We start from the raw sequence: 27,035 nt of genomic DNA, 5'->3' as shown, positions 1-27,035 counted from the left end.
CACGTCCTCCTGGTGACCAGCTCCCCCCAGGGGAAAGGCTCTGTGCAGGTTTGATCAGGAGGCCGGCTTCTTTCCAGGCCATTCCCAAGGAGCCCAGCAGCGCCCCCTGTCTGTCACCTGCCTGGCCCTGCAGGCGTTGGACACTGCCCTCCCCCCACCCCAACCCCAAAGCATCTAGGAGGAGAACTGACGAAAGAGGAAACTCGCTTTTATGAAGCGCCCTGAGTGTGTCCCACACTCAGCCAGGCCCTTATTTACAGGTCCTCATTTAATCTCCATCACGATATTAGTTACCGTCCCTGCCCCAGCTTCAGGTGGGGAAACTGAGGCTCAGAGAGGTGGCGCAACCTGCCCAAGGTCACCCAGCCAGTGAAGGAAGGAGCCGGGGCCCCGTCCCAGGCCTTCAGAGGCAACACTGTAGCTCCCGCCACACTCAGCAGTGAGCCACACTGGGAATCTAACAACCGGAGTCCAAAGAGAGAGCAGGTTTCCAAGGAGAAGGAGGAGAGGTGTCGGGAACATGCAGTTATTTACAGGATGTCGTGTGGGTTGTTGCAGGAGAGCGGGAGACATCCTGAGGTGAGGAGGGAGCGGGAGACGCTGGGTCCTCAGTTTCCTCATCTACAGATCAGAGATGATCTCAACAGGCTCTCTGGGAGATGGAGCCAGGAAAGGGAGTCACACTCGCGCAAGGCCGTACCGGTGCACAGCAGGCTCGTGGGGCTGGAGTCGGGCAGCGGTGACCTCCCTCTGGGGGACCAGGGCCTGGCCCAGGGACCATGGCCTTCAGTTTCCCTAGAAGTGAGGGAGGCATGTGCTTAGATCCTTAACAGAGGCCCTCAGTTTGTTAAAGAAATTGCCCGGACTAATGAGATCAGAAAACTTGGTACTGGGGACAGAAAAAAACCCACCAAAGACTCACTGTGGGTTTGATCTGCTGTTTGAAACCTCCCAGTGAATGGAGCCGTCCCAGTTCAGTATCATCCAGGCCCCTCAGTGTGGCTGACAAGGACCCAAAAGACTGGGACAGCCCATCTCTCTGACCTCAGGTCCTACTGCTCTGCCCCTCGCTCCCCACTCTCCCCTCCACATGGGCTCCATTCTGTCCGAGGAACAGACCACTTTCACACCATCTTGGGCTCTATCTTCTGCCCCAGATCTTTACACGTTCAGGTCAAGCTCCAGTGTCATCCCCAGAAGGCTTTCCCAGACACCCCCCACCCCATCTTTTTTTCCTCACATCGCCCAGTTTTGTTTCTTCAGAGCACTCACCACTCTCTGAATTATCTGTTTTCCCATGTACTTGTTAATTGCCTGTCCACTCCCACCAGAAACCCACGAAGCAGGGACCTTCTTCTGTTTTGTCCACCCCTATTCCAGCACCGAGATGTTCCCAGCCCTGAGCAGGTGCTCAAGAAACGGTGTTAAATGAGTGCATAGATGCTGATCTTTCCAAGGCAGGGGTGTGATGGTGAATTCTCGCTGTCATTTCCTGCATCCCTCCCTGGGCCAGGGCCATGTATGCACTATCTCAGCTCTGCAGTATGTCCGCAGAAAGAGGCACTACCCCACCTTGCAAATGAGGAAACGTAGGATCCGAGAGGGAGGCTGACTTGCCCGAAGTCCACGGTCAGGACAGCTCTTTCCATTCTGCTGTGCCCTGGGAGAGAAGATTTGAAAGAGCTGAGAAAGGTGATACACCCTAAGACGTGCGGGAACTCATCTGGAAAGACCTTACCAGGATCCCAGGGTGCTCGTGCCAAGGACTGGGAGCCATGTGCCTGAGGGGGGGATGGCCAGAGCACACCCACATCCTGCTTACTTTTCTCCTTAAGGGCAAGTAATCAGTGAGTCCAAGTGTACTAGGTCTGGCCAATGAGTGGTGAGCAGCAGTGTCGATTATCAGTGAGAATCTGGCAGGACACATGGAACCCTTCCTGTGGGCCATTGGAGGAGAGCTTCATGAAGGTGCAGGCAGAACAGGCAGGTCCCACAGGGACAGTGCAGCTCCCCAGGGCCAGGATTGGTGGGGAGCCACCACCACCTCTAAGCCCAAAGGGCAAGGAGGGAGTGGTTGCCAAGCTTGGAGAGGTTACAGAGATGGGAAGGACCACTTGACAGGAGCAGTGGCTTTCAGCCAAGGAACACTCTCATCTTGCTCTTCACCTGCCTCCAATCCTCCAGTTCTTGCCAGTAACTCCCAATGATAAAACCCAACCAGAAGCCCAGGGGCAAAGAGAGCCTGTCAGTTGGTCCATATGGATGGGCCTTCTGGGCCCAGAGCTGGGTGGGGAGTGGGGGGAGTGGATCTGGAGAAGCAAACAGAAGCTTGCCCACGAGATCACCTCCCAGCAGGGGCCATGGGGACCTGTGTGACATTCCAGGTCTCCCTTTCCGCCACAGTCACCCTGGAAGCCACGTGTTGAGGTGTCGGCATCGAGATGGTGGAGCCTTCTATGAGCCCCATCAACCTTGCACAGAACCTCCCTCCTCCAACCATAGCCCAGTGTGGTCTGACCATGGTGATGAGAAACAAAACAAGACAAAATCAAACAGCAAGCTGAAGAGGGATGTCCTGGGGGCTGTTGCAAGGAAAAGAACATCTTTCAGAAAACCCTTGAAAACTGGTGACTTAGAATCAGGAAGCTTACTTGGGGCAGTGAGCCCTTGAAATGATACAGTCCAAAGACATCCCAAAAGTCACCTTGAGAAGCACCGTGGGGCCAAGAGCCAGAGGTCTTTCAAACCCATCAAATGGAACGAGGTCAGACAAAGGACCGGCAAGACTCTCGACGAGCACCGCTCTGGGAGAGAGCTCAGAGATGAAAAGGAGGTGCCCGGAACGTCTGAGGCAGCCTCAGCCTCAGCCTCAGCCTTGACTGAGGAGGACCGCAGGGAAAGTCTTGCTCCCAAATTGCTCTTTAGAATTAGGGGCGCCAGAGGCACCGCTCTGACGGGCAAATGTTCCAACTCCAATTGACAAACGAGCTGCAGACAAATCGCCAGAAAGGGATGGCACCGGCCCAAGAATGCAGATGCCACTCAAGGGTGAGACTGCAGAGATCCTGGCCAAAAATATGTACATTTTTGAGGGGGTATGGATATATGAACTGGGATCTGTGGCTATGAAGTTTGAGCTTTGGCAAAGCTTTGAGCAAGGACCCACGATGTGAGCTCATTCTCTCACTTAAGTCAACATGACCACAGGGACCACGTTGCACAGATGAGAAGAGACAGGAAGACACATCAAGACAGAAAACTGGGACCAGGATGATCAGCTCCTTCTTGGAATGTGACAGTATTAAGCAGAGGGTCCTTTCAGCCCAGAGCCTGTGTGGTTAGAAGTTCACTGAAGGGGAGCCATACAGCCCCAGTGTCACAGATGTCAGCAGGTCCCTCACAGGTGACAAAGGCAGAAACCTCATTAAAGCCGCTTAAATAGAAAGACGGCATTTACTGGTCACATAATGGAAGAGTACACGAGCCGATGATGCTTAAAGGCACATCAGGATCTGGACACTCAAACGCTGTCATCAGGAATTTGCCTCCCTCCCTTCTCTTGGCTCTGCTCTTCTCTGTGTTGGCATCACTCTCAGGCAGGCTCTCTCTGGGTGGTGGCAAAAAGGTCCAGCTGCTCAGGCCCACATTCTGCCAGCCTTGCAAATCCCATAGAAATAAAAAGCCTCTTTCTTACTGGTTCCAGCTAAAGTCCCAGAGCTGACTCTCATTGGCTTAGTTTGTATCCCTTGCCAACCCTCAGCCAATCATGGTGGCCAGAGCTAACAGTGTGCTGATTGGCTGGCTGGGAGTCTAATGCCCACCCACCCATGGAAGTGGGGCATGGAGTCAGCCCCACCCAGACCATAAGGCCTGAAAGTAGGGGGAAACAAGATGCCAAAGAGACACCAAACAGGCCAAAATGTGTGTCACCATAGCAAATAACACCAAAAACATCCCCATGACAAAATACCATAGTGATGGGGCCAAAGTGTGGAAGGAACTCTTGGGGTTTGGTGTTTGGACTAAGAAATGCAAAAAAGGGGGCAAGCACAAGATTAAAATGAGACTGCCCGCACTGTTATTGTCATCTGTGGCCCAGCAAGGAGCCGAGGTCTGCAAGTCCCCCCACCTGCGATGGGGCCCTGACGGCCCATGTGCCAAGGACAAGCCATTTCAACCCCCAGGAGGCAGGGCAATGCCATGCACAGATTTTACCTCTGGAAATAGTTGTTGGACGTTCACAATGAGGAAGTCCTCGGGTTTGATGCTGGGGATTCAGGAATGAGGAAGACAAAGTCCTTGCTCTCAAACAGCTTACAATCCCAGTGGGAGGAGACAGCCAAGGATGCCTAAATTAATAGAGGAAGAAAATGAAGATCAGCGATGTTGAGGGCGCTACAGCGGGGAGCACCACATAGGAGACGAATCATGGTAAACAGGCTGGCAAAGGAGGCAGAAGGCAGAGCAAGGGGGGCCCTCGCAGGTCTGGACTTGACGCTGTCGGCCATAGTGAGTCATCGAAGGCCTTTGAGCATGGGAGTGACACAAGCAGGAAGAAGTGTCATCATCTTAATGGAGCCAGATAAAGCCCAGAGGAGAGTCACAGAGATGATCAAAGGGCTGGCGACAGGCCTGGGGAGGGAGATGGAAGAGTGAGGACTGGGAAGATCAAAGTCGGGCAGAGGAGCACACCGCTTCTTGAGGCTGGACCGAGACGGGGATGGAGCCGCACCGGGAAGTCAAAGAGAGTCTTGCTTTGTTCAGCTTCCATCGGGAAAGGTAAGCGTCTCACACATATACAAATATCATTTACGTAACAGTGACTCCGCCCCCCCAGGAGGGGGTGCAGGCTGGAAATGGGGACTAAATCACTAACAAAGAGGTTCTGGTAGCGTTTTGAGTGATAGTCACAAAGGAAGGCTGAGGGGCACCAGGGTGTCTGGGGATGTTCCCTGTTCATTCATGAAAAAGACACTTTCTGAGGGTCTGCCTTGAGCCTGGACCTTCTCTAGGCTCAGCCCAGAGGCAGGAGCAAGCTTCCCCAGGTCTTACTACACCACGGCCCCACCACCTTCTGAAATGATTGGGCCCACGTGTGTGTTTACTCGAGCAGCATCTGCTTCCCCATCAGACAAGATGGGAATTTGTGGAGTTATTTTTCTCTCTGTTGTGTCCCCAGGACCTAGTGGAGGCCCCAGCCTGTAGTAGACACTCAGTCCATATTTGCTGAGTGAATGAATCCCTCAGGCTCAATGACACCCTCCTCCCCAAAGAGTGCAAAATCTAGGGAGAAAGTCGGACGAGAAAACCAACGCCAAGCGTAAAGTTTCGTTTCGGGGATGCTGCAATGAAGCAGTCCATGTGGCAGTACACAGGACAGCCCTGACTCAGCCTTGCTTCCCAGGGGGGCTCCTCTCTGCTCCAGCTGAGCCATGATGGTCAAAATAAAAGTATGCCAACTGAACGGAGCAGACAAGGCCCCTCTGGGAGCAAACGGCGTGGGCAAAGGCACAGACACGCCAGGTGGCAGCGTATCCAGGGAGCATAGGTGGCTATTAATGGAATAGGAGAGCGTGGTTCAGATCATGCACGGCCTTAAGGGCCAATTTAAAGGATTTGTACCTTCTCCTGAAGGCAACCAGAAGACGCTAAAGGATTTTTGTGTCAGTTAGGAATCTTTAGGTTGCAAGGAAAAGAAAAAAACTAAAGCCACTTAAAGCGGCTTTAAGGAGAACAAAAAGGAAGGGGCGGTTATTGGCTAATAAAAAACGACAAGACCCGGGGGAGCTGTAGGCACAGCTTGATCCAAGGTGGAAACAATGTTACCAGGCTAGAGTTTCTCCCTCTCCTTTTCTTGGCTCTACCTGCTCTGAGCTGATCCCCATTCTGAGGCTCCATGTGGTTAACTCCCGAGAAGCCCAATTCATACCTCAGTAAAGCTTAAAAGAGAGTCCATTTCCCTTAGCTCAAGCAGAAGTCCCAGAGGTGAGTGTCTCTGGCCCGGACTGGTCCGATTTCGGTCGTGTGACTATCCCTGCACTGATCTGGAGGGGCCGGGGAGACCTACGCGCTGATTGGCTTAGCCCAGTCACGTGATCCGTCCGTGGCTCCAAGTGAAATACACAGGTTGGCTCCTCCAAAGCTGATGCCACTCGAGGGAGGAGTGGGTGCTAGCTGGCAAAATAAGCTGTGACCACCATGTGCTTTAAGGAGGGGGATGATGCAATCAGGCCCATGTTTTAGAAAGCTATGATTCTCCTGCGGATCTGGAAGCCAGTTAGAAAGTCAATCTGAAGGCAAGAGCAGAGGCAGGAGCGATGGTTAGACGGCTGGCGTTAAGAGCCAGGCTGAGCTGAACTGAGCAGAAGCGAGCAAAGGACAGCCACAGAGGGGTTTGCTGTGTTTTGGGTTTTTTTTAACTTTAAATTCTTAGGGCAGAAGTCCAGGGCCCTGACCTACAGCCCCCATCACTTTTGATCACCTTCAGACTTGGAACACTCAGCCCATTAAGGACCAGTTTATGACAAGGTCCCCATAGAGGTGCCCTGACAGGGTCACTCACACTTTGGACCAGTTGCCCTGCAGACCCCGGCTTGGCTGCCAGAAAGCCACCTAGTTCCCCTCTGAAAATGTGGCCCCCTGTAGAGACATACCAAGTTCCAGTACTGCTGATGCCGCCACCTCTCAGCTGTGTTACCCTGAACAAGGCGCTTAACCTCTCTGAGTGTGAGTATCGTGATCTGAATATAAAGTAAAGGTGAGGACATTTGAGGTAACAGAGGCACTGGGGTGGGGATTCAATCACATACCACAGTGAGAGACTCAGTACATGAAAATTCCTTCCTTGTCAACCCTTTCAGCTTTTCACTGGCTTCATCTTCCCAAGACCTCTCCAACCCCTTGTTTATTTGCCAAATGACATGTGGTTTTGTTTCATTTTGTTCTTCTGCCAGAAAAAAACAACTGGAGATGGAGTGGCCCAGAGCAGCCATTTTTAGATTTGCGGGTGGAAAATTCCTCCTGTCCTTGAGCTTGAACTCTAAGCCCCCTCTGGACATCATTCAGGGAATTCCCATTTAAGGACATGATACTCCTGGTCGTTGTGAGTCGGAGAAGAAGGGAGGAGGTAAAGAAGTAGAGGCAACATCTCTCTCATTTTCCTCTAAGCTTCGAAGTCTTTCTTCCCACTCCAACTTAAACCCAGGGGACTCATGAGGCAGAGTTCTCTGACCAAGAGATCATAAAAGGAGGCTTTGTTTAATGGTTGCATTGCCCCAAACTCCAGAAATCCTGCCTTGCTCGGCTGTCAAAAAGAAAGAGGATTAACACTTGCTGAAACTGTGCAGCTGTTTCCCAAACACTGTTTTATCTCTGCCTCACAATCGCCCTGGGAGGTGGGGATCATTCCCCCATTTCACTGAGGAGGAAACTGAGTCTCAGAGAGACGCCACACTATCTGGAAGGGGCCGAGAGCTGCTGAGATTTCATTCCTCTCTCTACGTGACCAGAGCCCGTCACTCTGTCCTCCATGGTGCCTCTGAGTTGACTCGGACAGCCCCGGAGCCAGCCACCCTGTCCGCCCCCCCCCCCCCCTGCTTTGGGCTTCCAGTCCCATCTGCCCTGCAAGCTGTGTGTTTTTGGTTCTCCTCCTCGGAGCTGCCTCTTCACTAGGACAGCACTTAGCGTGCTGTATTATCATTGACTGTCAGTGGGCTCGCTCCTGAGTGCTTCACATCAGAGGCTCTGATCTGAAAGGATCTTGAGCGTGTGAATTGGTCCGTGTGTTTTCTCTCTGTGGAGTATTTGCATCTCTCGCCGTGGAATAAAGAGAGGGAAGAGAAACGCCTAAAGTTCTTATATATTATTGCCTAGGAGAGTACCTGGTGAGTCCCAGACCCTCCATACAAGTTTGATAAATGAATAACTGAGTGAAAAAAGACTTACTACATGGGGTTGGCATGAGCTGAAAGGGCTGATGTCTGTACCATCCCTAGAATGGTGCTTCGCTTGCTGGAGGGTTTTAAGAAGTGTAGAGCTGTAATACTGAGTCACATCTGGGACCCAATACTTTATCTAGGAATTAGGAGTTTCATGAACTTGCTGTGTGGCATTGAGAAAGTTCCTTCCCTTTCTGGACCTCTGTTTCTCCAACTGTAAACTGAAGACACTGGGTCAGATGACCAGAAAAGTACCTTTTCAGTGCTGACTTTTTATGCGTGATTCATCTCCTGGACCAGAAGCTCCATGAGCTTATTAATGTCCCTGTTCCTCGGCTATGCCTGCTTTATTACAACAGCAATAATGTCCCCTCAGATTCATTTTATCAAAGAGCAAAATCTGCCTTATGGGCCAGGGTGTGCCAGTCCTAAATGGAAAGCAGAAGTCATCTCCAGCTCACTCACTCTGTAAATGCAGGGGTTCCACCAGTGGCCTTTGCACCAGGATGGAGAGAACATTTATCTTCACAAATACAGGCAAGACTGAGGAGGCAGCTCTGCAAGGGACGGGGGAAAAGGAGCGGCAAGGCTGAAAAGGAAAAATTCCTCCTGGAACAGGAACAAAATCACACTGCAGGATCACTTCCAGCTCCACGATTCTAGATGTTAAGATTCATAGATTTAAGATTTTAAAGCTGTGCGTGAATGTGTGTACTTTGTTGAATCTAAGCCTCTATTAATCCTAAAATAGCCTATGGTTCCATGATTCAATATTTTTTTCCTATAAGACTAGGACTCAGGATCATATGATTCTCAGATTCTCTTGACCCAAGGCAAGGGTTTTTCAACTAGTGGGTGTATCCAAAACACCTGGGGTCTCGGTGACCCGTGCAAATCCCTGGGCTCCCAGCTCCAAGATTTTTGATTCAGCCCACGTGAGAAAAGCCCCCCAAGAATCTGCAGTGTTTTTAACAGGTCCCCTCACCCCAGGGGATCTAAGTAGGAGGGGGCCACCCTTGGACAACAGTGTTTAGAGGGCTTGTCATTCTAGATTCTGTGATTCCAAATGTGATTCTAAAATGACCTTTTGCATATGATTCTAGTATTCTGGAACTCTTGTTCTGTTTCTGTGTGCCTAAGGACGAGATTCTAAGGTGTAAAGACTGTCTTTCTGAGCACGGATTTCACATGGGGGAAGGGAAAAGGGACCAAGTGTCATGAGGGTGGAGGGACGTTCTGGAAGGGGGAACTCCTGAAGGCACAGAGCAAACGGTGATGCTGAACTGATTGTGTCTGAGCAAGTCCAATGCTAGGACTCAAGTGAAGAGGCGTGACAGAGTGCACTGGCTGGCTCTGTGGTGACACAAGTATCTGGGGTCGTCAGGAGGAATCCCTGATGAACCGGGAGGTCCAACCATGTCCCAGAGTGCTGGAAGGGCTGAGGTTGGAGGAGGGGAGGCAAAAGCCATGGCAGAGAACTTGAAAAAGAACCAGTGGCAAGGGAGGAAGGATTTATCACCAAAATATCCTCCCTGTGCCTGTGCCGGATGGTGGGGGAGCTGCAGACTGGTGAGGCAGACATGAAAATGTGAGGTTTCAGGGAACCTCAGGATGAGAGGGAGCTAACTGTGTGGGGATATCCCAGGGTACAACGTGTGGGCTGGAAGAGGACTGCCTTGACATGCTAATGAGAGCCTGGATCTGGGAGGGTGGAAATGGGCTGAAGGGGAGCAGGGGACGTCTCAGGAGCTGGTGGGCAGATGCTGGGCTGTGGGAAGGGGCTCTGAGTTGGGGGCAGGCTCTGAAATAGAGAGGGGCTCCTCAAGGTGTACCCACACATACCCCCTGCACCACCAGTGAGTCAGGATTCAGAAGGGAAACCTGGGACCCTCTTTCCGAGAAACGAAAGTGGAGAATGGAGGATCCAAAGGTTTCTGCAGCTTCCCAGGTGGGGCAGGAGCTGCCAGGTTGGGTTACCAAGGGCTTCTCTGCTGGCAGGGAGAACGGAAGAGAAAGGATCAGTCACTCTCGGTGACACATTTAGCCTATATGTCTGCACAGTGATGATGACACCCTCCTGGCTGCACATACAAACGCCTCCTGGCCCACACAATGACAGTGACACATGTGCCAGCTCATTGTGACACACTTACACCTGCACCCTTGCCACCAATGGTGGCACCATCTCATACTAATGGTAACACTATCACCTGTGTCGTCTCCCATGGACAGCAACACTCAGGACATACACCATTACACAGAAATGGTGACATGTGCCCAGAACCTTCGCATCTGGCACAGTCTATGCACAACCACTGTGGCTGTGCACTGCACAAGCTGAATAGCTGTGTGTGGTGCCCATACCTTCACCCACACCATCACACTATGCTGTTGACATATTCCACTGTAAAACCACTTACTTAGCTCTACACCTGATAACACTGTCACACCAGAGTCACTTCAAATCAGGATGGATACACCACCATACTCTGAAAGTCTCATAGTGACAGACCCACACCTGCCCTCCTAGCATCTGTATCCCTCCACACGGAGGCTGCCCACTCTCACCTGCACGGTCCCCGGAGGTGGGCACACACACAAGTGCACCTTTGCACACCAGTGGGTTTACCTTCACACCACGTCACTCCGTGTTGAAGGAGGCAGACCGGGATCCTGACCTCACAACCTGACAGTGACGGCACCCTAGCCACTAGCCATTCCCTGTTCACCATCCTCATCGTTCTGTTTCTGCCTCTGCCACATGGCCACCCCCTCAAAGCAAGACCAACTCTGCCCCTCCAGGCTCAAGTTAGAATGACAGGTTGTGAAGTCAGCATCCAGGGGCATTCGGATGTCTCCCTGCAGCAACCAGCTTACCTCCTAGGTGAGGTCAGCCCCAGCCAGCAAGCTCTTCCTCATCTCTTGCATGGCATCCAGAGTGCCCTTTGGACTGAGGCGCGGAAGAAATGAGCTGACCTTTGGACGAGCGCCATTCTCACTGATCACATTTATAGTCTGCGACAGTTGTCATCCCTCACACACTGTTCCTCAGTCCTCACGCAGAGTACTGACATTAGCTCTCCTGATTGGCTTCTCGGTGAGCATTCAAGGCATGTACACATCATTTTAAAAATCTGTTCAAATCTGGCCCCCTGCCCCAGCCCACAGGGCTCATAAATAAAAGTGGAAATTCAGTACCAGCCAGGCTAAGACACCTTAAGCCCAGCCACATTTGTATTTCTCCAGGTGACTCTTAGAAACTGTCTACAGAGCGGGCTCTGCAAGGGCCGAGGCTGGAGTGGGGGCAGGGACTTGCAGCAGACTGGATTAGAGATGCAGGAGATGAAGGAAATGCTGACAAACCACATGACACTGAAGACCCCAATCTGAGTGTGAATTCATGGCAGGTTTTTTTTTAAAGTGCGAAGCTGGAGAACAGGGAAGATGATAAATGTCAATGTAAAAAATATATATATCGGCAGAGCAAAAGTTACATTTCCATAGGCTGTGGGATGTGTCAGAAGAGAAGCAGCCCAGCCTGGTGGAAAGACCTCGGAGCTCAGTGTCAGGCAGGCATGGGCTGGAATCCTGGCTCCAAAGACTCACTGTATGTCCCTGGGCCTTGCCCTCCTCATCTTGAGAATAAGGGGTTTATGTGAATTACAGGAGAAAATGGGGTTTATGCAAAGCACCAAAGTGAGCTCCTGAAACATAATGGGGGTCCGATGGTTGTATGATTAGTTATATTATGATCATTAAGAAAAGCTTACAATATTTAGTGGCATTTCCACAGTTATAAAAGAGTATTTGGAAACCATGTCCAGGCTGGTAACACTGAACAGGATCAAGTACTCCTCCCTCTACCATCTTCTTTTGACAGGAAGCATCGGTGGCTAAAGTGACATGATTTGCCCCCAGTCTTTCAAAGGATGAAGCCACCAAAACTTGGCTGAGCTGTCCTTTAATTCACCAGTAAGATTTTCTGCAGCTAAATATGATCCATGTCAGCTCATGCAGTTTTTAATAGGCTCATAGGAGCTGAAGATCTAAGGGGACTTTATCTGTCACCTGCCACCCAATTGCCATCTTCCAGGGATGGGGGACTCACCCCCTCACATGAGCAGTCCATACTATGGCTGGGCAGCTGCAATTGGTGGAAATGTTTTCCTCTTAGAGCTTCTGTCTGCCTTCCTTTACCTTTCCCCCATTGCCCCAGTTCTGTCTTGAGCACCAGTAAAAACGATAGTACTCCTCTTTCCCTGCAATGGTCATTTATTCATTCAACAAGCATTCTTTAGCCCCTGCTTTGCTAGGCACTGTGCTAAGTGCTGGAATTACAGATTGAGCAATACTTGTCCATCTTTCAAGGGCTAATCACTCTTCAGCATTCTCTCCTCCAGGTAAAACATGCTCAAATCCTTCAACCTTCCCTCATTTGACTGGACTTCCAGAACCCCACCACCAAACCACTCCCTTCTTTTCCAACCATACTCAAACCTACTACAGCCCATCTTAGAGTGTTGTGTCCAGAACTAAGCTTAGTATTATTCTAAAGGCTAAGTTGGATTTTTAGCCCAGCTTAGTCAAAGTCCATGTCAAAGGCAATGCCCATTGTGGAAAAACCCCAATGGTAATGAGAGTCCTGCCAGCCAGGTCCCATTCACTAAGCTTCTGTTCTAGGAGAACAGGGAAGGAGGGAGGAGGAGACAGGAGAACTAGGACTCTTGAAATGACAGGCTGTCAGCTCTCCCTTCCCAGATCTTCCCTCCAGCATTAGGGGTAGGTCTAAGTCACTCTACTCAAAAGCACCTCCCCCAACCCTGCGCCCCCTCCATTAGTATCTGCCTCTGGAAAGAGAAGAAAGATTTAAAGTGAGCCTGCTAATGGGTCAACCCAGAATGAAACAGAAAACTCAGCCGTAAATGAAGGGACTTCACTATACGCAGCCCCACAGCCTGTAAGGGGAAACCAGAGAAAAGCTTCAGAAGGTGACTCTCCAGGTGAGGAAGGTGGGTCCACCAATGGCTTCTGATTTGGGCGGGGTCCCCATTTTGAGGCCTCTGCTGTGAACATGTGTAAAGGAATAGTCCCCCCTTTTTAGAATAAAATCACGCCTCCTTCCTCTCCCAGATCCTGTCCTTCTGCAACTCTTGCTGCTCCCTTCTTGGAAGGAAGCCATCCCCTTACAGAAGCAGGAGTCATCTCCACTCTGACATAACACTGATTGATGCATAAACTCCTGCAAATCTTTCAGAGGCTTGGTGCAAGGCCCCTCCTCTCTGAAGCCATTTTCCTACACATCAAGATGGATTAAAGGAAGCATTTTAGGGCCAAAAGATGGTGAGCAGAATGGAGAGGCTCATTAGGAGTGAGTAATAAAAGGAAAAAATGAGTGTGAGGAAAGGGGGAGAGGATGGGGATGGGGACATATGTTGTCCTGCCTCTTGGTCATGCCTTTTCTTCCCTGGGCAAAGGAGAGCGTTCTAGAAAATGGCCTTCTAGAATAAAGTTTGCAAAAAATTCCTAATTCTTCACAGCATATCAGATCTAGAATGGACTGGCAAGTGACCTGCCCAAGGTCCACTGCAATTTTGCAAGTCTTCTCCCTCTGGGTCCACGGGGAAGATTCTTTACCCTTTATGGGGGCCTTACCCACGTTATCCATCAATGTTTTCTGAGTGTTCGTGTGGCAGGACAGCACGCTGAGGGGCTGCAAAGATGATCCGACAGTGGTCCTGTCATAGGAGCTCACAGGCCAGAGGTTTGCAAACAGAGGAGCAACAGAAGCCTCTGAAACAGGGGTGTGCCTAGGGGTGGTGGGAGATCTGAAGAAAGTGTAACCAGTTCCGCCTGGAGGAATCAAGGAGGGTTTTCCTGGGCAGGCGACCTTAGAGTTCTGCCTTAAAAAGCCCTCCCCTGACCCGCACTGCCCCCTTATAATATTGAAGAAGCAAGCTTGCGGTCCTAAGAGCTGTGGCCAGCATAGGTGGCTGCAGGGAGGATCGCTGGGGTGTCTGGAGGAGAAGGTGGAAGGAAAAGTGGAGGAGGAAGGGGAATGGAGATTTTTAAAAAGAGAGGTGGAGGGAAAGGAGGGAGAATGGGAAAGGGAGACTGAGGGGGAGGAGGAAGAGGGAAAGCTGGGGGAAAGGGAATGAGATGGGGGGAAAGAGGGAGAAAAAGAGCGAGGGGGAGGGAGGGGAGAAAAGGAGAGAGAGAGAGAGAGAGAGAGAGAGAGAGAGAGAGAGAGAGAGAGGAGAGAGAGAGATTTGAATTTCCCATCTGGAAGGGGAGCGGTAGCACGTCAGGGCCGGGCTGACGGGTGTGATTGGAGGGCGCCTCCGGCAGCCGCCCGCGGCAGTAGCCACGGCCCCAGCTCGCCGGGCGGAGTTGCACGAGGCGGCGGCGGGAGCTGAAACAGCAGAAGGAACCGCCTCGCTGAGTTCGGGCCGGAGCCCTGCAGTGGCTCAGACGGTTGCGGGGACCGCCAGGTCGGTGCTGGCCACAGGCCGGGAGGGCGGAGCCGGGCTGTGGGCAACAGGGTCCGGGCTGTCGTCTCGAAGCCGCAGCGCAGCCACGGAAGCTGCGGAGTTCGGCTTTCGGAGGGTTAGCTCCCCAAGTCCGCCCCGGCGCCAGGATGGGAGGCTGCGCGGCGGCAGCGGGGACCCTCCCGGGAGCGCTCGCCGTGGTGCTGAAAGGACAGCTCCCTGCGAGGGCGAAGCGAGCAGGCGGAGGGAAGGGAGGGAAACAGGCGCAAACTGGGAGGGTGAGGTGGGCCCCCGAGCCAGAGACCCCCGGGCAGAAGCCTGAAACTGCCCAGCTCCCGGGGAGCCAAGACCGCCCCGAGGACGGCGGGAGACTCAAGTGTGAACCTAGAGAACAACTTCGAGCTCTTGGGGTAGGGGTGGGGGACGTCGATCTAAGCTACTTCAGGCTCCGGTTAACCAGGAGCTGGCCAGGGTCTTCCTTCGCCCGGGAGGAGGGAGCCGCCCCCGAGGGGGTTCAGTTCGGGGTCCCGAAGTGAGTCAGAGGGCGGCGGGGGTGGGGCGGACAGACCGAAGGTGGAGTGGAGGAGAACCTAAACGTCGATTGGGAGTGGGGGGATCAAGAGGACTATTTGTCATGGAAGGAGGAGGAGGCGAGGTTTGGAGAGCAATTGTCCGCTGCCTGGGGTCATTAGGGACGATCTGTTCTACGCCTTCGCCGGTCCCACTCTGCCCCCTCCCTCAGCAAAGTTTGAGACCCGGCGGGGTCTTGGGGTTGGAGCCCTGAGTGTTGGAGGAGGGGCACTCTCAGGAGCCAACCGTGAGCTCGGGGCAGAGCTGCTGGCTACATCGATCTATGCGGGGGTCCCGATAGGGGCGCCAGAATTCCTGTCCCCTCTTCTTCGGAGGGGATGCGAAGCCCCCGCCACTTCCGCTTTTCTGCAGGAGCCAGTTCCCTACCCCCTCCCATCCTCCACTGCTCCTTCCCCTCCCCCCCGTGCTTCTAGGGGCGTGGGGTAGGGAATAGAGGGACATCCCCAGTCTCTGCCACCGCCATTAGCTTAGAGTCCCCCGCAAAAAAGCAAATGAGTGTTGAACTCAGTTGCGGTGAAAATGGCCCGGACTTAAGCCATTTAAACACACACACACACACACACACACACACACAGAAAAACAGCCACAAGGACAAACACTGCAGGTGCCCCAGTCTGCTTATCAGATGGCGGGCCCAGTCCCGAAAACCGCCTGGGGCTCAGAGGGCCGAACCTGAGGAAGTGCCTCAGCTGCCTTCGGGCCGGGATGGTTTGGAAGGGAGCCGGGGAGGGGAAGCTGAAGACGCGCCCTGGATCCCGGGCGCGCTAAAGGCACGGAAACCTGGTGCTGCAGCAGCATCCCTGCCCCACCCCCTCCCCGTTTTCCCTCCCCCTAGCCTAGCATCCCCACTACCACCACCACCGTCACCCTTCCCGCGCAGGGATAAACCGAGGCCTCCCGCAGACCCGCTGAGGAGCGCCTCCTGGCGGTCTGGCCAAAATCCTCAACTGCACACAACCTGCTGGACTTCAGCACTCCTACAGGCATATGACAAAATATCTCCACACATACACGCCTGCACACACGCTCACGCAGAATCACAATGCTGCCCAAGTTCAGAGTCAGACACGCAGGATCATACCTTGAACGAGTACACTCTCACACACTTTGCTGGCCCACATTAAATTCAATCCAGCAAACATGTCCTGAAGATATACCAAGAACCAGGAGATGCTGCAGATTCTGGGACAGGAGAAATGTGCAAGATACAGGTCCTGGCTTGGGAGGAGTTCAGAGTGACTGGGAAGGGAAAGACACAAAGTTGGACAGGGTGTATGAGCTGGAGACAGGTAAGGCTGCCCTTAGAAAGTGCCACGGGTCTCAAAAGAGAGTGATACCATCACATCTCACCCAGGAGATCTGGGAAGTTTTATGTGATGTATGACAGGGTCTTGAAAATTAATGCTGGTGCTGCTGCTAATGATGGAGATGATGGTGATAGCTAATATATACTGAGAATCTACTACGTGCCAAACACTGGGCTGAGCACTTTATTTGCATTATTTCATTTAATGCTCACAACATGCCTTGGGCATAAGTGTTATTGTCTCCACTTTACAGATAAGAAAAGATGAAGTCATTTGTTCAAGGTCACTTAGTAAGTAGTGGAGCCAGGATTTGAACTGGCAGAGATGAGGTTAAGAGATTCCAAGACTGTGGAAATAGCATAAACAGATGCCCAGGAGTTTTTGGAAAGAATGTGTGTGGAGGTATAGCTGACACAGAGCCACACGCAACGGACGGGAAGTGAATGGCGAGGTAGGCGGGTGCTAGACTATGCAGGACGTGAAGGTCAGCACAAGGACTCTACTTGTTTTAACGAGGCCGTGGGGAGCCGTTGCAGGGTGTGTTTGCATGAGCAGATCTGCCCTTTAGGAAGATTAATCGGACAGCCCTGCAGAGGATGGATAAGAGGAGGGATCCAGTTAGAGGTTATACACAAATTCAGAACCTTGAGGCCCTGAACCAAGGCATTAGCAGCTGTAGAAGAGGGGGCGTGTGGATGCAGGAAACACTGTGAAGTTATAGTCTCGAGACTTTTCCCTCAGCACCCTCTCCCAATTATAACTTGCCAATTCCTTGTGTGATTTCTTGTCCAATGTCTACCTCCCCAGCGGACTGACTGCTAGGAGAATAAATGCTGGGACTCCTTTGTTCCTTGCCATAACCCTAGCAGCCAGAACATTGCCTGGCAGAGAGTAGATGTCCAAAGAATAGTGTGCGAGTAGTGTGTGAGTGAATGAATGAATGAAGAATTCTCTGACTCTGGAGTTTTCTATTGAGGCAGTTGGAACAAGGCATGCTGGAGGAAAAGACAGTTGGGTGGGAGAGGCAAGGATGAGACTGATCTTTGGACAGATTGAATTTGAGACTATCCAGTACAGAGTTAAACGTGCAGGTTTGGGGAAAGAGAGATCTGTAGCTGAAGAAGGGCATAAGCCAAAAGGGTTAGGTGAGATTTCCAAGGGAGACAGAGTAGGGGGTGGAAGGGCAGTGGGAGGGGGAGTCAGCAAAAGAGAGAGAGAAGACAGTCTGAGAAGCAGGGTGATGACCACAGGAGTGCTGTGTCACAGATTCAGGAGATTCAAGAAGAAAGCTGAAAAAAAAAAAAAAAAAGCAGGGCAGGTGGAAGAGGGGTAAGAGGTCTTTATCAGCATCTGATGTTACAGAGGGAGAGGAGGGCTGTGGAAACACCCCTGGGTCTGCGGATTAAGAGGCCTCTGGCAGTTTCTTGGCAGCAGTGCAGGGGCTGCAGACTTCTGATCTCACAGAGCTGTAGGGTTTGACTGGGTGGCACCAAGTGGAGACCACTTGATCATGAAGTAAGAGGGCAGAGATTCAGAGAAGCGTGGGTTCACAGCAGGAGCTGGAGAAGGAAGGGGATAAAAGACACCTAAGGAGTAAAGATTGAAGATGTGAGGAAGAGGGAGTGATGAATGGATCAAGGAGGAGGTCTAAAGAGAGAAAAACTGGAGCTCAGACAGATGGACTGGCTTCAGTGGGACAGAGGGAGACCTCTTCCTTAAGAGCTACGAGGGGAGGTTGCAGGAGCTCACACCAGCTGGCATTAATTGTTTTGGTAATGATAGAAGCCACTATTGACTGAGCCCCCATCATATACAAAACACATTCCATAGATTATTTCTAACCCTTCAAAGTGGTATTATAATGTTCACTCTATAAAGAAAACGGAGACTCAGAGAGGTTAAGTCAATTACTCACTATCACGTAGCTAAAAAGTAGCAGATTCAGGATCCGAGTCAGATGTGCCTGACCTCAGCATTTGTGAGCCTTCAAGTGAACCACACAAGGAGTGGGAAGGAAATCACCTGCTGAGATGGATGGATGGGAGTAGGTTGGACCTGGAGAAACTGGTTAGGGGAGTCTCGACAGGGTGACAAAAAAATTGCTTAACAGCTGAAAGGACCACGCTGGGAGTCACCTAGAGTGACAGTGATGTAAGCACAGAGAGGGCTCAGCCCTTGAGTAGATGTACTCTGCTTGTCGCGAGTGGGGCTGGTAATCGATGTTTTCTGAGTGAACGCAGGAAACAGAGGAGTCTGGAGAAGAAGATGGTTTGGTGATACAGAGGTAGCATGTTGAGTTTGAGTGGTGCCCTGGGACATCCAAGGGGAGGCGGGCAAATGGGAGGCAAGTGTATTTCTTGACTTATTTATTGCCTATTTCCATATCTCTTTCTCTCTCTCTCTCTCTCTCTCTCTCACTCACACACACACAATACATACCCCAGAATGTAGTCTGCACGAGGACAGGACTTTGTCTCACTCACTGTTACATCCCTAGTGCCTAACACAGTGCTGGACACATAGTAGATGCTCAACTAACACTTAATGGACAAATGAAGATAGAGGTCTAGTGCCCAGGTAAGATGTCTAGGTGTCATCAGTGTTAGCAGTCATTAAAAGTCCCTGGGAAGGATGAGTTCCCCCGGGGAAAGGTTAGAGATGAAAAAAAGACAGGGGCTGAGGTCAGAGTCCTGGAGAACACACTTCTGAAGAGACAAGAGGAAGAAGAGGAGCCACAAAGGAAGGTAGGGGAGAAAGAACAGTAGGAGGGGAGGGAGAGTAGTGAAGATGGGGGAGAGGAAAGAACTGAGTCACAGAAACAAGAGAAGAGACGGGTTTGAGGACACAGTGGGATGGCCAGCAGTTCAACTGCTGCAGAACTGCTTCAACAGAAGCACTGGGAAAAGGGCCCAGAAGATCATCTGGTCCAGGAGAGAGACTTGCCAGGCAGCAAGTTAAGGATAAGGCTGGAACTGAAGCACAGGTGCCCTGTGGACCAATTTGAAACATCTCAGATTAGAGTCCTGCATCCTCCACCGCCACCTGGCAATTCCTTGAGCTGCATGTAAACACAGAGGGGGAACCCAAGGGTTCCTGAAATCATTTGATTATTAAATTGTTCATTTCCTGTTCTTAGAAATGCAGTCTCTTTACAACGTTTCGAGTCAAATGAAAACACCGTAATTGACTGAGCCGAGCTGCCTTTAAACTCAGAATTCTGGGTCAGGGTGGGTTCTCCTGCATTTCCTGGGAATCCTGTTCTTTTTTGACGTGTCCTCATAAACATGCAGTCAGAGTGGCTGACGTCACGACTGTAGTGCCTGCTACACGCCAGGCAACTGACCAGTAGCTTGCCTTCCCTTTCAAACATCAGTACAAGGGGGACTTAATACTCCCCAGATTTGCAGGGAACAAGCCAAAACTCTCCCAGGGAACCACAGCCAGTGAGTTTGGGGACCAGATTTCAAACTAGATGTGTCTGATACCAAAGTCCCTGGGGTTGGTTTTCTACACCATCATGACTTTCCTTTCTCGAAACAACCTATCAGGTGATCTGATCAGGCAGAAGCCCTCAAATGAACTCTCAGGGCCCATTTTGTGAAAAGATCTCAGTCTAGTGATATGTTTTCTCATCTTGAAAGAAATGAGGAAAATCCAACATCAACAAACAGCTGGTGACCTTGAACTCAACTTGGTTGCAATATTCAGTCTGACTTCCCGGCCACCATTTCCCAGGACCCCTTTTTTCTCCAAGCAAATCATAAAGACCCCAAGGTTTTGGGGGGTAGGGCTGGCTTCAGCTGACCATCAGGACACATGACACTTTGGAGAGCTCACGGATGTGCCCCTCCACACCTGAAAATGGGTTTGTGGTGGCTTTGCCTGTGAAAGCACCAGTGACACTGAATGGTTAAAACAAAAAGGAAATCTCCGGGGGAGGGTATAGCTCAGTGTTAGAGTGCATGCTTAGCACACATGAGATCATGGGCTCAATTCCCAGTACTTCCATTAAATAAAAATAATAATAAAATATATATATATAAACCTAAATACCTCTCCTCAGAAAAAAAATTTTTAAGTTAAAAAGAAAGAAAGAAAGAAATCTCTAAGAGTTAAAACATCCAGGTTCAAATTCTTAGGGAGGTTCGAAAAACAGGGTAAGAAGTAGGCCAAGGGTGGAGGGAGGCTCCAGACCCTTTCCCCCTCCCCCCACCACCATTGGAATAGTTGCATTTTTATGCATTTTGCATAATGAGATTCCCATGAAGATTTTATTTGGAGAAAATCTTCTGAGGCTAAAAAAAAAAAAAACAATGAAAATATAATAAAAACTGAAAGTCGGTGATTTAAGGAGAGGGAAAGGGGGGCTAACATAAGCTGAGTGCTTATGAGGCCCAGTGCTTGGTACTTGAAAGGCCCTAAGCCCCAAGAAGATTATCATGTCTCCAACTCCCTATGTGTAGTTCAAAATCAAAATCGATATTAAGCTATAAAACATGAAACTTACGTGTATGCTGCAATAAAAATAACTTATTTCTCCACTTACCTAATTTCAGAAGTCTGGATACGTTCAGCCAAGCTAGCTGGTCTCATTTTTCCACCCATCTCTGATTTGCTGGAGCCCTGAAGGCAAGCTCACGCCTCCTAGGGGTTGATTCAGTGGCCCAGGCTGGAATTCTCTCCAGTCTCCACAATAGCCCTGAGCAAGGAGGCACTGCCATCTCTCAGAGAAGGAAACCGGGGTTCCAGGAGGTTGAATAACCTGCATGAAAGTCACATGAAATTCACATGACAAGAGTTAGGGTGGCATTAGAACCCAGCTCTGCCTGAATCCAAATTCCAGATTCTTTCCAACGCTCCTGGCTTCAATCAAATTAAAGCAATAAGGTCAAGATGAAAGTTTTAAAATAGGGTTCAGAAGCCATTGGCAGCACATGTGTGCCTGGAACATAGCAAGTGCTCAGGAAATAGCCCCTTTCCATCTCCTATCCCCACGGTACCCGGCACTGGTTCTTGGCCTCAGACTGATGGTGCCAGATGCCTGAACCAGGGTGAGGCCCTTGTCTCACTCCACCGCCCTGCGTGTGCAGAAGGCTCTCCCATCTGACCCCCAGATCCTCTTTTGCAGGTTGCCACATCTCCCAGAGCCAGGCCTGCCTGGAGCGCTGCATGCAAATTCGGCTGCTGGCTAGGGCACACTAACCGCAGCAGTCGTAGGCATGGACTTCGTCATGAAGCAGGCCCTCGGAGGTGAGGCCCCGGCCCTGCACCCCTCACCCAGTCCAGACCCAGGTGGGAGGGGCCACAGCGCATCATGGCCCCCATCCCCATCCTTACCCCCATGACCCCGCCCTCTTCCTCTCCAACCCATTCCCCGCAGGGGCCACCAAGGACATGGGGAAGATGCTGGGGGGAGAGGAGGAGAAAGACCCCGACGCGCAGAAGAAGGAGGAGGAGCGGCAGGAGGCACTTCGGCAGCAGGAGGAGGAGCGCAAGGCCAAGCACGCGCGCATGGAGGCGGAGCGCGAGAAGGTCCGGCAGCAGATCCGGGACAAGGTCAGCACCGCCCTCCTGCCCACCCTGGAGCGTAGGGGTTAAAGGGTCCCCCCAAACCCCGGCTTCAACTTCGGGCTTCCCTGAATTCCAGCCATCGCCTTACACCTAGCTCTCTCTGAACCCGACTCATTGGAAAAATGCATGTCACAGGAACACCTCCCTCAAGGGCCGTTATGGGGATTAAATAAGATGATGCCCACGGTAGGTCCCCCATAATGTGTGCTGCTCCAGGTCCACGACCGTGTCCCCGAAATCCTGGAGACCAAACAAGTCTGGAACCCAGAATGTGGGGATATTTGGAAAGTGCCATAGTGAGCACTGTTATGTGTCACTCCCAGCGAGTCTGTAGCTGCCACCCTATGCCAGCAGTTCAATACTTGTCTGCTCACACTGCAGTAAATCAAGGCTATATGTAGCCTTCCATCAGTTCCAGTCAAGTTTTGTCACCAAAATTTGGCTCCAAGTGTATGTTCAGTTTTCAGATCTTGGAGGATTTAGGAAGAATAGAGGAATTATGTGGGTGGGCAGGACTTGATTTTAGAGGAAACCCTAGGCACCATCTCTCTTCCTCTTACTGAGCATCGCTGAGGAAGGTGTCCTTACCCTCATTTTATAGACGAGAGGACCAAGGCTGAGGGGTTTTCACGAGCTGCCCCGGCCACGTGTGCATGACCTTGAGACCCAGCTCTCTCTTTGCCCTGCGCTCATGTTGCTCTCCAACCTTCCCCTCTCCAGTACGGGCTGAAGAAGAAGGAGGAGAAGGAGGCTGAGGAGAAGGCAGCCCTGGAGCAGCCCTGCGAGGGGAGCCTGACCCGGCCCAAGAAGGCCATCCCGGCGGGCTGCGGGGACGAGGAGGAGGAGGAGGAGGAGAGCATCCTGGACACGGTGCTCAAATATCTGCCCGGGCCCCTGCAGGACATGTTCAAGAAGTAACCACCCCCCACCCCGCCCCCACTCCACTTGTTACTTTTTTTTCTTTTTTTTTTTTTGGTTCTTTCTTTTCTTTTTATTCAGTTAAGTCTCAGTTCTGAAGGGGAAAACCTCAGCTGGCCTCTGCCCTCCTTCCTTGGCCAGGGGCTCCTCCCCCTCGGCACTCCCTCACACCTCCTTCATCCCAGGGGATCCAGCCTCCACCTCACTCCCAAGTTGCTCGAAGAAGAAAGGACATCGTTTCTCCAGCAGGGGGCACTGACCCCAGTGCAGAAGGCACTGGCCCCCCCACCCCCTCTGGAATCCTAAGGTCTATGCTTACTGTGTTAATCCCCATACATTCCTTCAGGCACCCCACTGCCAGGAGGACCACTGTCCCCAGCCAGCCAAAGTAATGACACATTCCAGCCCTGCCCAGCATGCTGACCTTTGGCCTCTAATCCCCAGTGGACCTCCAGGTCACGGCAGGGACGTCAAGGGGCCTGGCTCTGAGGAAGGGAGTCAGGGTAACCTGCCCTGAGAGGGCCCAGCCTGAGGCTGGCCAATCCTGGTCTGGCCAGGCCTGGGTCTGGGCAGGAGGCTGGGGCTCTCCTTCTTCCCTCCCTCCGATGACACCCAGTCCAGAAGCACCCTCCCTCAGTCCCTACCCACAAAGACATAACCCCTGCCAAGCCAGTCCCTCCAAATGGATCCTCTGTGGACTTTAACTCATCTGTGGAGGGGCCCCAGGGTAGGGCAGCTCCTTTTTCCTCCCTCAACTCTACTTAGGTCCTGGGGCCCCACTGCCAGGCTGGGCCCAACTTACCCAGCCAAGGGGCTGCCCAGGCCTTCCAGAAAACACTCGGAGCCATCGGGCAGTGATGGTGTGTGCCACGGGAGCCCCCCATTGGTACAGCCAAGCTGCCCCCATTCCTATCCACCCCTCTTCCCCACCCTGTCCTATTCATGTGCTTCCAGGGCCGTGTGGTCCCCAGGTGGACCCTTCCTGGTCAAAGCCCCAAGTTTTGGGGGAGAATCCAGTCCCCACTTGACAGAAGACATCTGTCCATTTGTCTCATTGGCCAAGAACAGACTCTCCTCTGGGATGTGTGAGACTGGCACTGGTTTCCCCCATCCCATGTTGTCAAGGCCTCCTGCTCAGGCAGTTGCATGAGAACTGAGGAGCAAGCCACGGAGAAAATGAGAGAGGAAAGTGTGTGTCCAAGGCCTGCATGAGTGTGCATGGCAGAGACTGCATCAGCAGTTGTGTGTCCAGACATTGTACATATAAGTCTATGGTTAGAGTGTTTGCATGTCTTGAGATTGTGTGTGTGTGTGTTGGTCATCATCCCCATGTTGGAGACCATGTATGTTAGCCTTGTGTGTGTATGCTCGTTTAAGGTGGTGTGTGTGAGTTGACATTGTGTCTTGTGTGTGTGCTAGCCATCTCATATGTGTGTTAGTGCTTGCATATGTTAGGTTGTATCTGCACTGGTTTTCAAAAAGAGCACGTATGTCAGGAGTGATGGGTATGTGTTAGGTGTTGAAGAAGTGTGTCTTTAAGAGAGTTGTGTGAGAATGCTGAGAATGTTGTGTGCATGTGAGTGGCTCTGAAAAGGCAGTTGTGTGCAGGACATGTGCTTGGGGAGAAGGAACATAGGTAAAACGCCCTCTCTTGGCCTCCAAATCATTAGTTACAAGTGGCCACATCCAACAGGAGGCTTTGTCCTTGGCCTAGAGTTGTCCCACCCTTGGGGGGTTCCTGCCTGAAATTCTTAGAAGTCCACTGGGATGGACGCAGGCAGAGCCTCAAGAAGCCATGCTGGGCCCCTACCAGGGCCTACCCTAAAAGCAGGGGCCAGGGAGGGGGCGACTTGCCTGCCCCGAAGCCCCTGCCCCATTGACCCCCTTTTGCATTCTGCAGGTTTTCCATTTTAGTGAATTTATGCTTTTATTTCAGAGAGAGACATGTGTCTTCTCTGTCTGTTTCCAATAGTTAAAGCCATATCAGTTAGACTGCAATACTTTAAAGACGAGACAAAACAATCCATATGTTTAGGGAACCAGAAAAATCCCCTGGTCTGTCCCTTCTCTGGGGAGCAGGGCTTCAGCAGCTCCAGCTCCCTGGACTTGCCCTTCTCCCCAACCCCAGCCCCCTCCCCCGTGCCCCTGTGTTCTGCCCCCCAGGGGGCCTGTGTCTGTGTCTGTGCCTGTGATGGGGAGCCACCTCGCACCCCTGTCATCTGCTTGTCTGTTTGTGTCTATTATCCTGGGCAGGATGGTCATTCTCAGGAGCCCCAGGGTCCTAGGGCTGAGACAGGCAGAGTCTAGTCCAGGGACCCCTGACTTCCCCAGACCCTGTGTGGGCCCCACCTGGACACAGGGGTGGACCCCATGTGTTCAGAAAGTTCTCCATCTTGACAGGGACCCCCAGACATCAAAGGTGGTGCCAGGGAACAGAAAGTGCCAGATGGGCAGCAGAGAATGAAGCTGGGGGATCTTCAGATGAGCAGGGGAACCCAGCCATGCAAGACATCCCAGGCAGACCTGAGGAACCCCAGACCCTCAGAGGGCATCCCTCAAGGTCTCCACAGCTCTTTGCACCCCCGGAGCAGGCTCAGAGCTTTTCCCACATGAGAATGCCTTCCAGACTGGCTGGCTTAGTCTGGTGCACATCCTGGGCTCCCCCAGACTCCTCCAGCCTGCTTTGAAGCAGCAGGATAGAGTTCTTCCTGGAGGTAGGGTTAGGGGGAGAATTTCTGTCTGGGGCATACCTGGCTCCAACCACTGTCAGGTGATCACTCTTGGGTCCAGGGAAACACGAAGACCATCATTCCTGACACAGACCTCACTGCAGAGAGAGGCTAAGTAGCCCAGAGAGGATGTCACATGCAACACACTGGGGCAGGCACAAAATATTTGTGGGGTGCTCTAGCAGGGAAGGGATGTTCACGTGAAGCACCTGGAGTGGGAGATATCTGTGCCCATGGATGGGAAGGGGAAGTGTGTCACACACGAGGGGCAGTGTGCATGTGACACACTTAGGAGGCGGGGACAGGGAGGGAGAGGTCCCAGAATTCAGCGCACACACGTACAACATACAAGAGAGACATCCCCCAGTTAGGGAAGTAGGAAGGAGCACTCATCACACATGAGTAAAGACAGAACAAAATACCCGCTTGCCAGGGAAGGCCCCTGCCAGGCTGTGTGCCTGGGAGCTGAGCGCCGGAGAGAAGGGAAGGGCCTCCCTGGATCTCCTGTGCTGGGCACCGGTGATGGCCAGAGTTTCCACGCCTGGATATCCTCTGCTCCAGATCCAGAAGGTCCTGGGAGGTGTCCTTAACTACAAAGGGGTCTCTTCCAAAGGCAAGCAGGAGGTCAAGAGACCCTCCCAGGGGTGTGTGAGAGAGAGAGAAGGGGAAAGGGAGGCAGAACAGAAGCACTTCAGCCCAGACGGCTCTCAGGTGGGACAGCTGGTGGGCAAAGCAGCCACCCCAAAGGCTCCTGGCTAGAGTAATATGGAGCAGACTACTAGCCCAAAGAGCCCCTGGCACCCAGCCGGCAGCGTGGTGCAGGCCCACCATCCACCTGCTCCATCCGGATCCCTCAGGACCTTGACGGCACAGGGGGCTGGGGGTCAGACTGACTCAGATGACGGGATGTCTCTCAGGCCCGAGGACGAGCTCCCCACACATGTCCCCTGCTCCCTTCCCACTCCTATGTCCCACCCTCTTCACTGGGGGGAGAATGGGAGGTGCTCCTTCTGGCCTTCGGGCTGGGGTAAGGGTCCTAGTGAGACCCAGGTGAGGACGACCATCCTGCTCGCACGGGGGAATCCCTTTCCCACATGTGTGCTGTGTCCTTGTTGCTCTGCCTCCTTTAAATGTGTCAGTGCCTGGGGGGAGGGGAGGGGCGCCCTCCCAAGCCCCCCTGAACCTGACCAAAAGCCATGGCTGTTGCTCCCCCTTTGTATGACGCAGATGCTAAGATGTACCAAACCAATCATGACAACAAAGACCTTGTAGAGCAGCTCTCGGTCTGTCGTCTTCCGTCCATGGGCGCCGCCAGGGCTACATGGGGCACCGGCTGAAACGACGGGGGCCGACCCACAGCACGCAAGAGGCTCAGTTTTACCCTGTCTCCTGGCCAGGACACCATCAGCGCCCCAGAAACCAACCCCGGCTAGAGTGGTGACTGGCCCCAGAGTTTCAGGGCCACTCACCTCCTGCCCTTCTAAACCCACTGACAAC

General features: G+C 52.2%; 1 protein-coding gene and 1 long non-coding RNA gene across 5 annotated transcripts in view; one reads left to right on the top strand and one right to left on the bottom strand.

Moving 5' to 3' along the window:
• CPLX2 (complexin 2) overlaps window positions 1-26,816 on the top strand; it is a 69,968-nt gene extending 43,152 nt beyond the window's left edge. The window contains exons 1-4 of one of the 3 annotated variants that reach the window (XM_032465058.1): window positions 4,552-4,779; window positions 21,449-21,570; window positions 21,701-21,876; window positions 22,612-26,816. In XM_032465058.1, the coding sequence (XP_032320949.1) occupies window positions 21,540-21,570; window positions 21,701-21,876; window positions 22,612-22,809 (405 nt within the window). In that variant the 5' untranslated portion in view covers window positions 4,552-4,779; window positions 21,449-21,539 and the 3' untranslated portion in view covers window positions 22,810-26,816. Of the gene's footprint in view, window positions 1-4,551; window positions 4,780-14,287; window positions 14,426-21,448; window positions 21,571-21,700; window positions 21,877-22,611 lie in introns of those variants that run through there. The other 2 variants (XM_006183442.3, XM_032465057.1) reach the window with 2 other exon arrangements.
• On the bottom strand, window positions 269-5,996 carry LOC106729422. Of its 2 annotated transcripts, XR_004314198.1 has the most exons (4): window positions 5,930-5,996; window positions 4,216-4,349; window positions 1,573-1,660; window positions 269-795 (listed from the first exon to the last, which is right to left on the bottom strand). It is a non-coding gene; the product is annotated as an uncharacterized LOC106729422 (long non-coding RNA). The 2 variants fall into 2 exon arrangements; XR_001365829.2 differs by lacking the exon at window positions 5,930-5,996 and having other exon boundaries at window positions 4,216-4,463.
• Window positions 26,817-27,035: the final 219 nt, after the last annotated feature.

Source organism: Camelus ferus, chromosome 22 (genome assembly GCF_009834535.1).
Source record: "Camelus ferus isolate YT-003-E chromosome 22, BCGSAC_Cfer_1.0, whole genome shotgun sequence".
NCBI classification, from domain to species: Eukaryota; Metazoa; Chordata; class Mammalia; order Artiodactyla; family Camelidae; genus Camelus; species Camelus ferus.
Note: the sequence above shows the minus strand (reverse complement) of the source record. Positions and strands in the feature narration are given on the sequence as shown.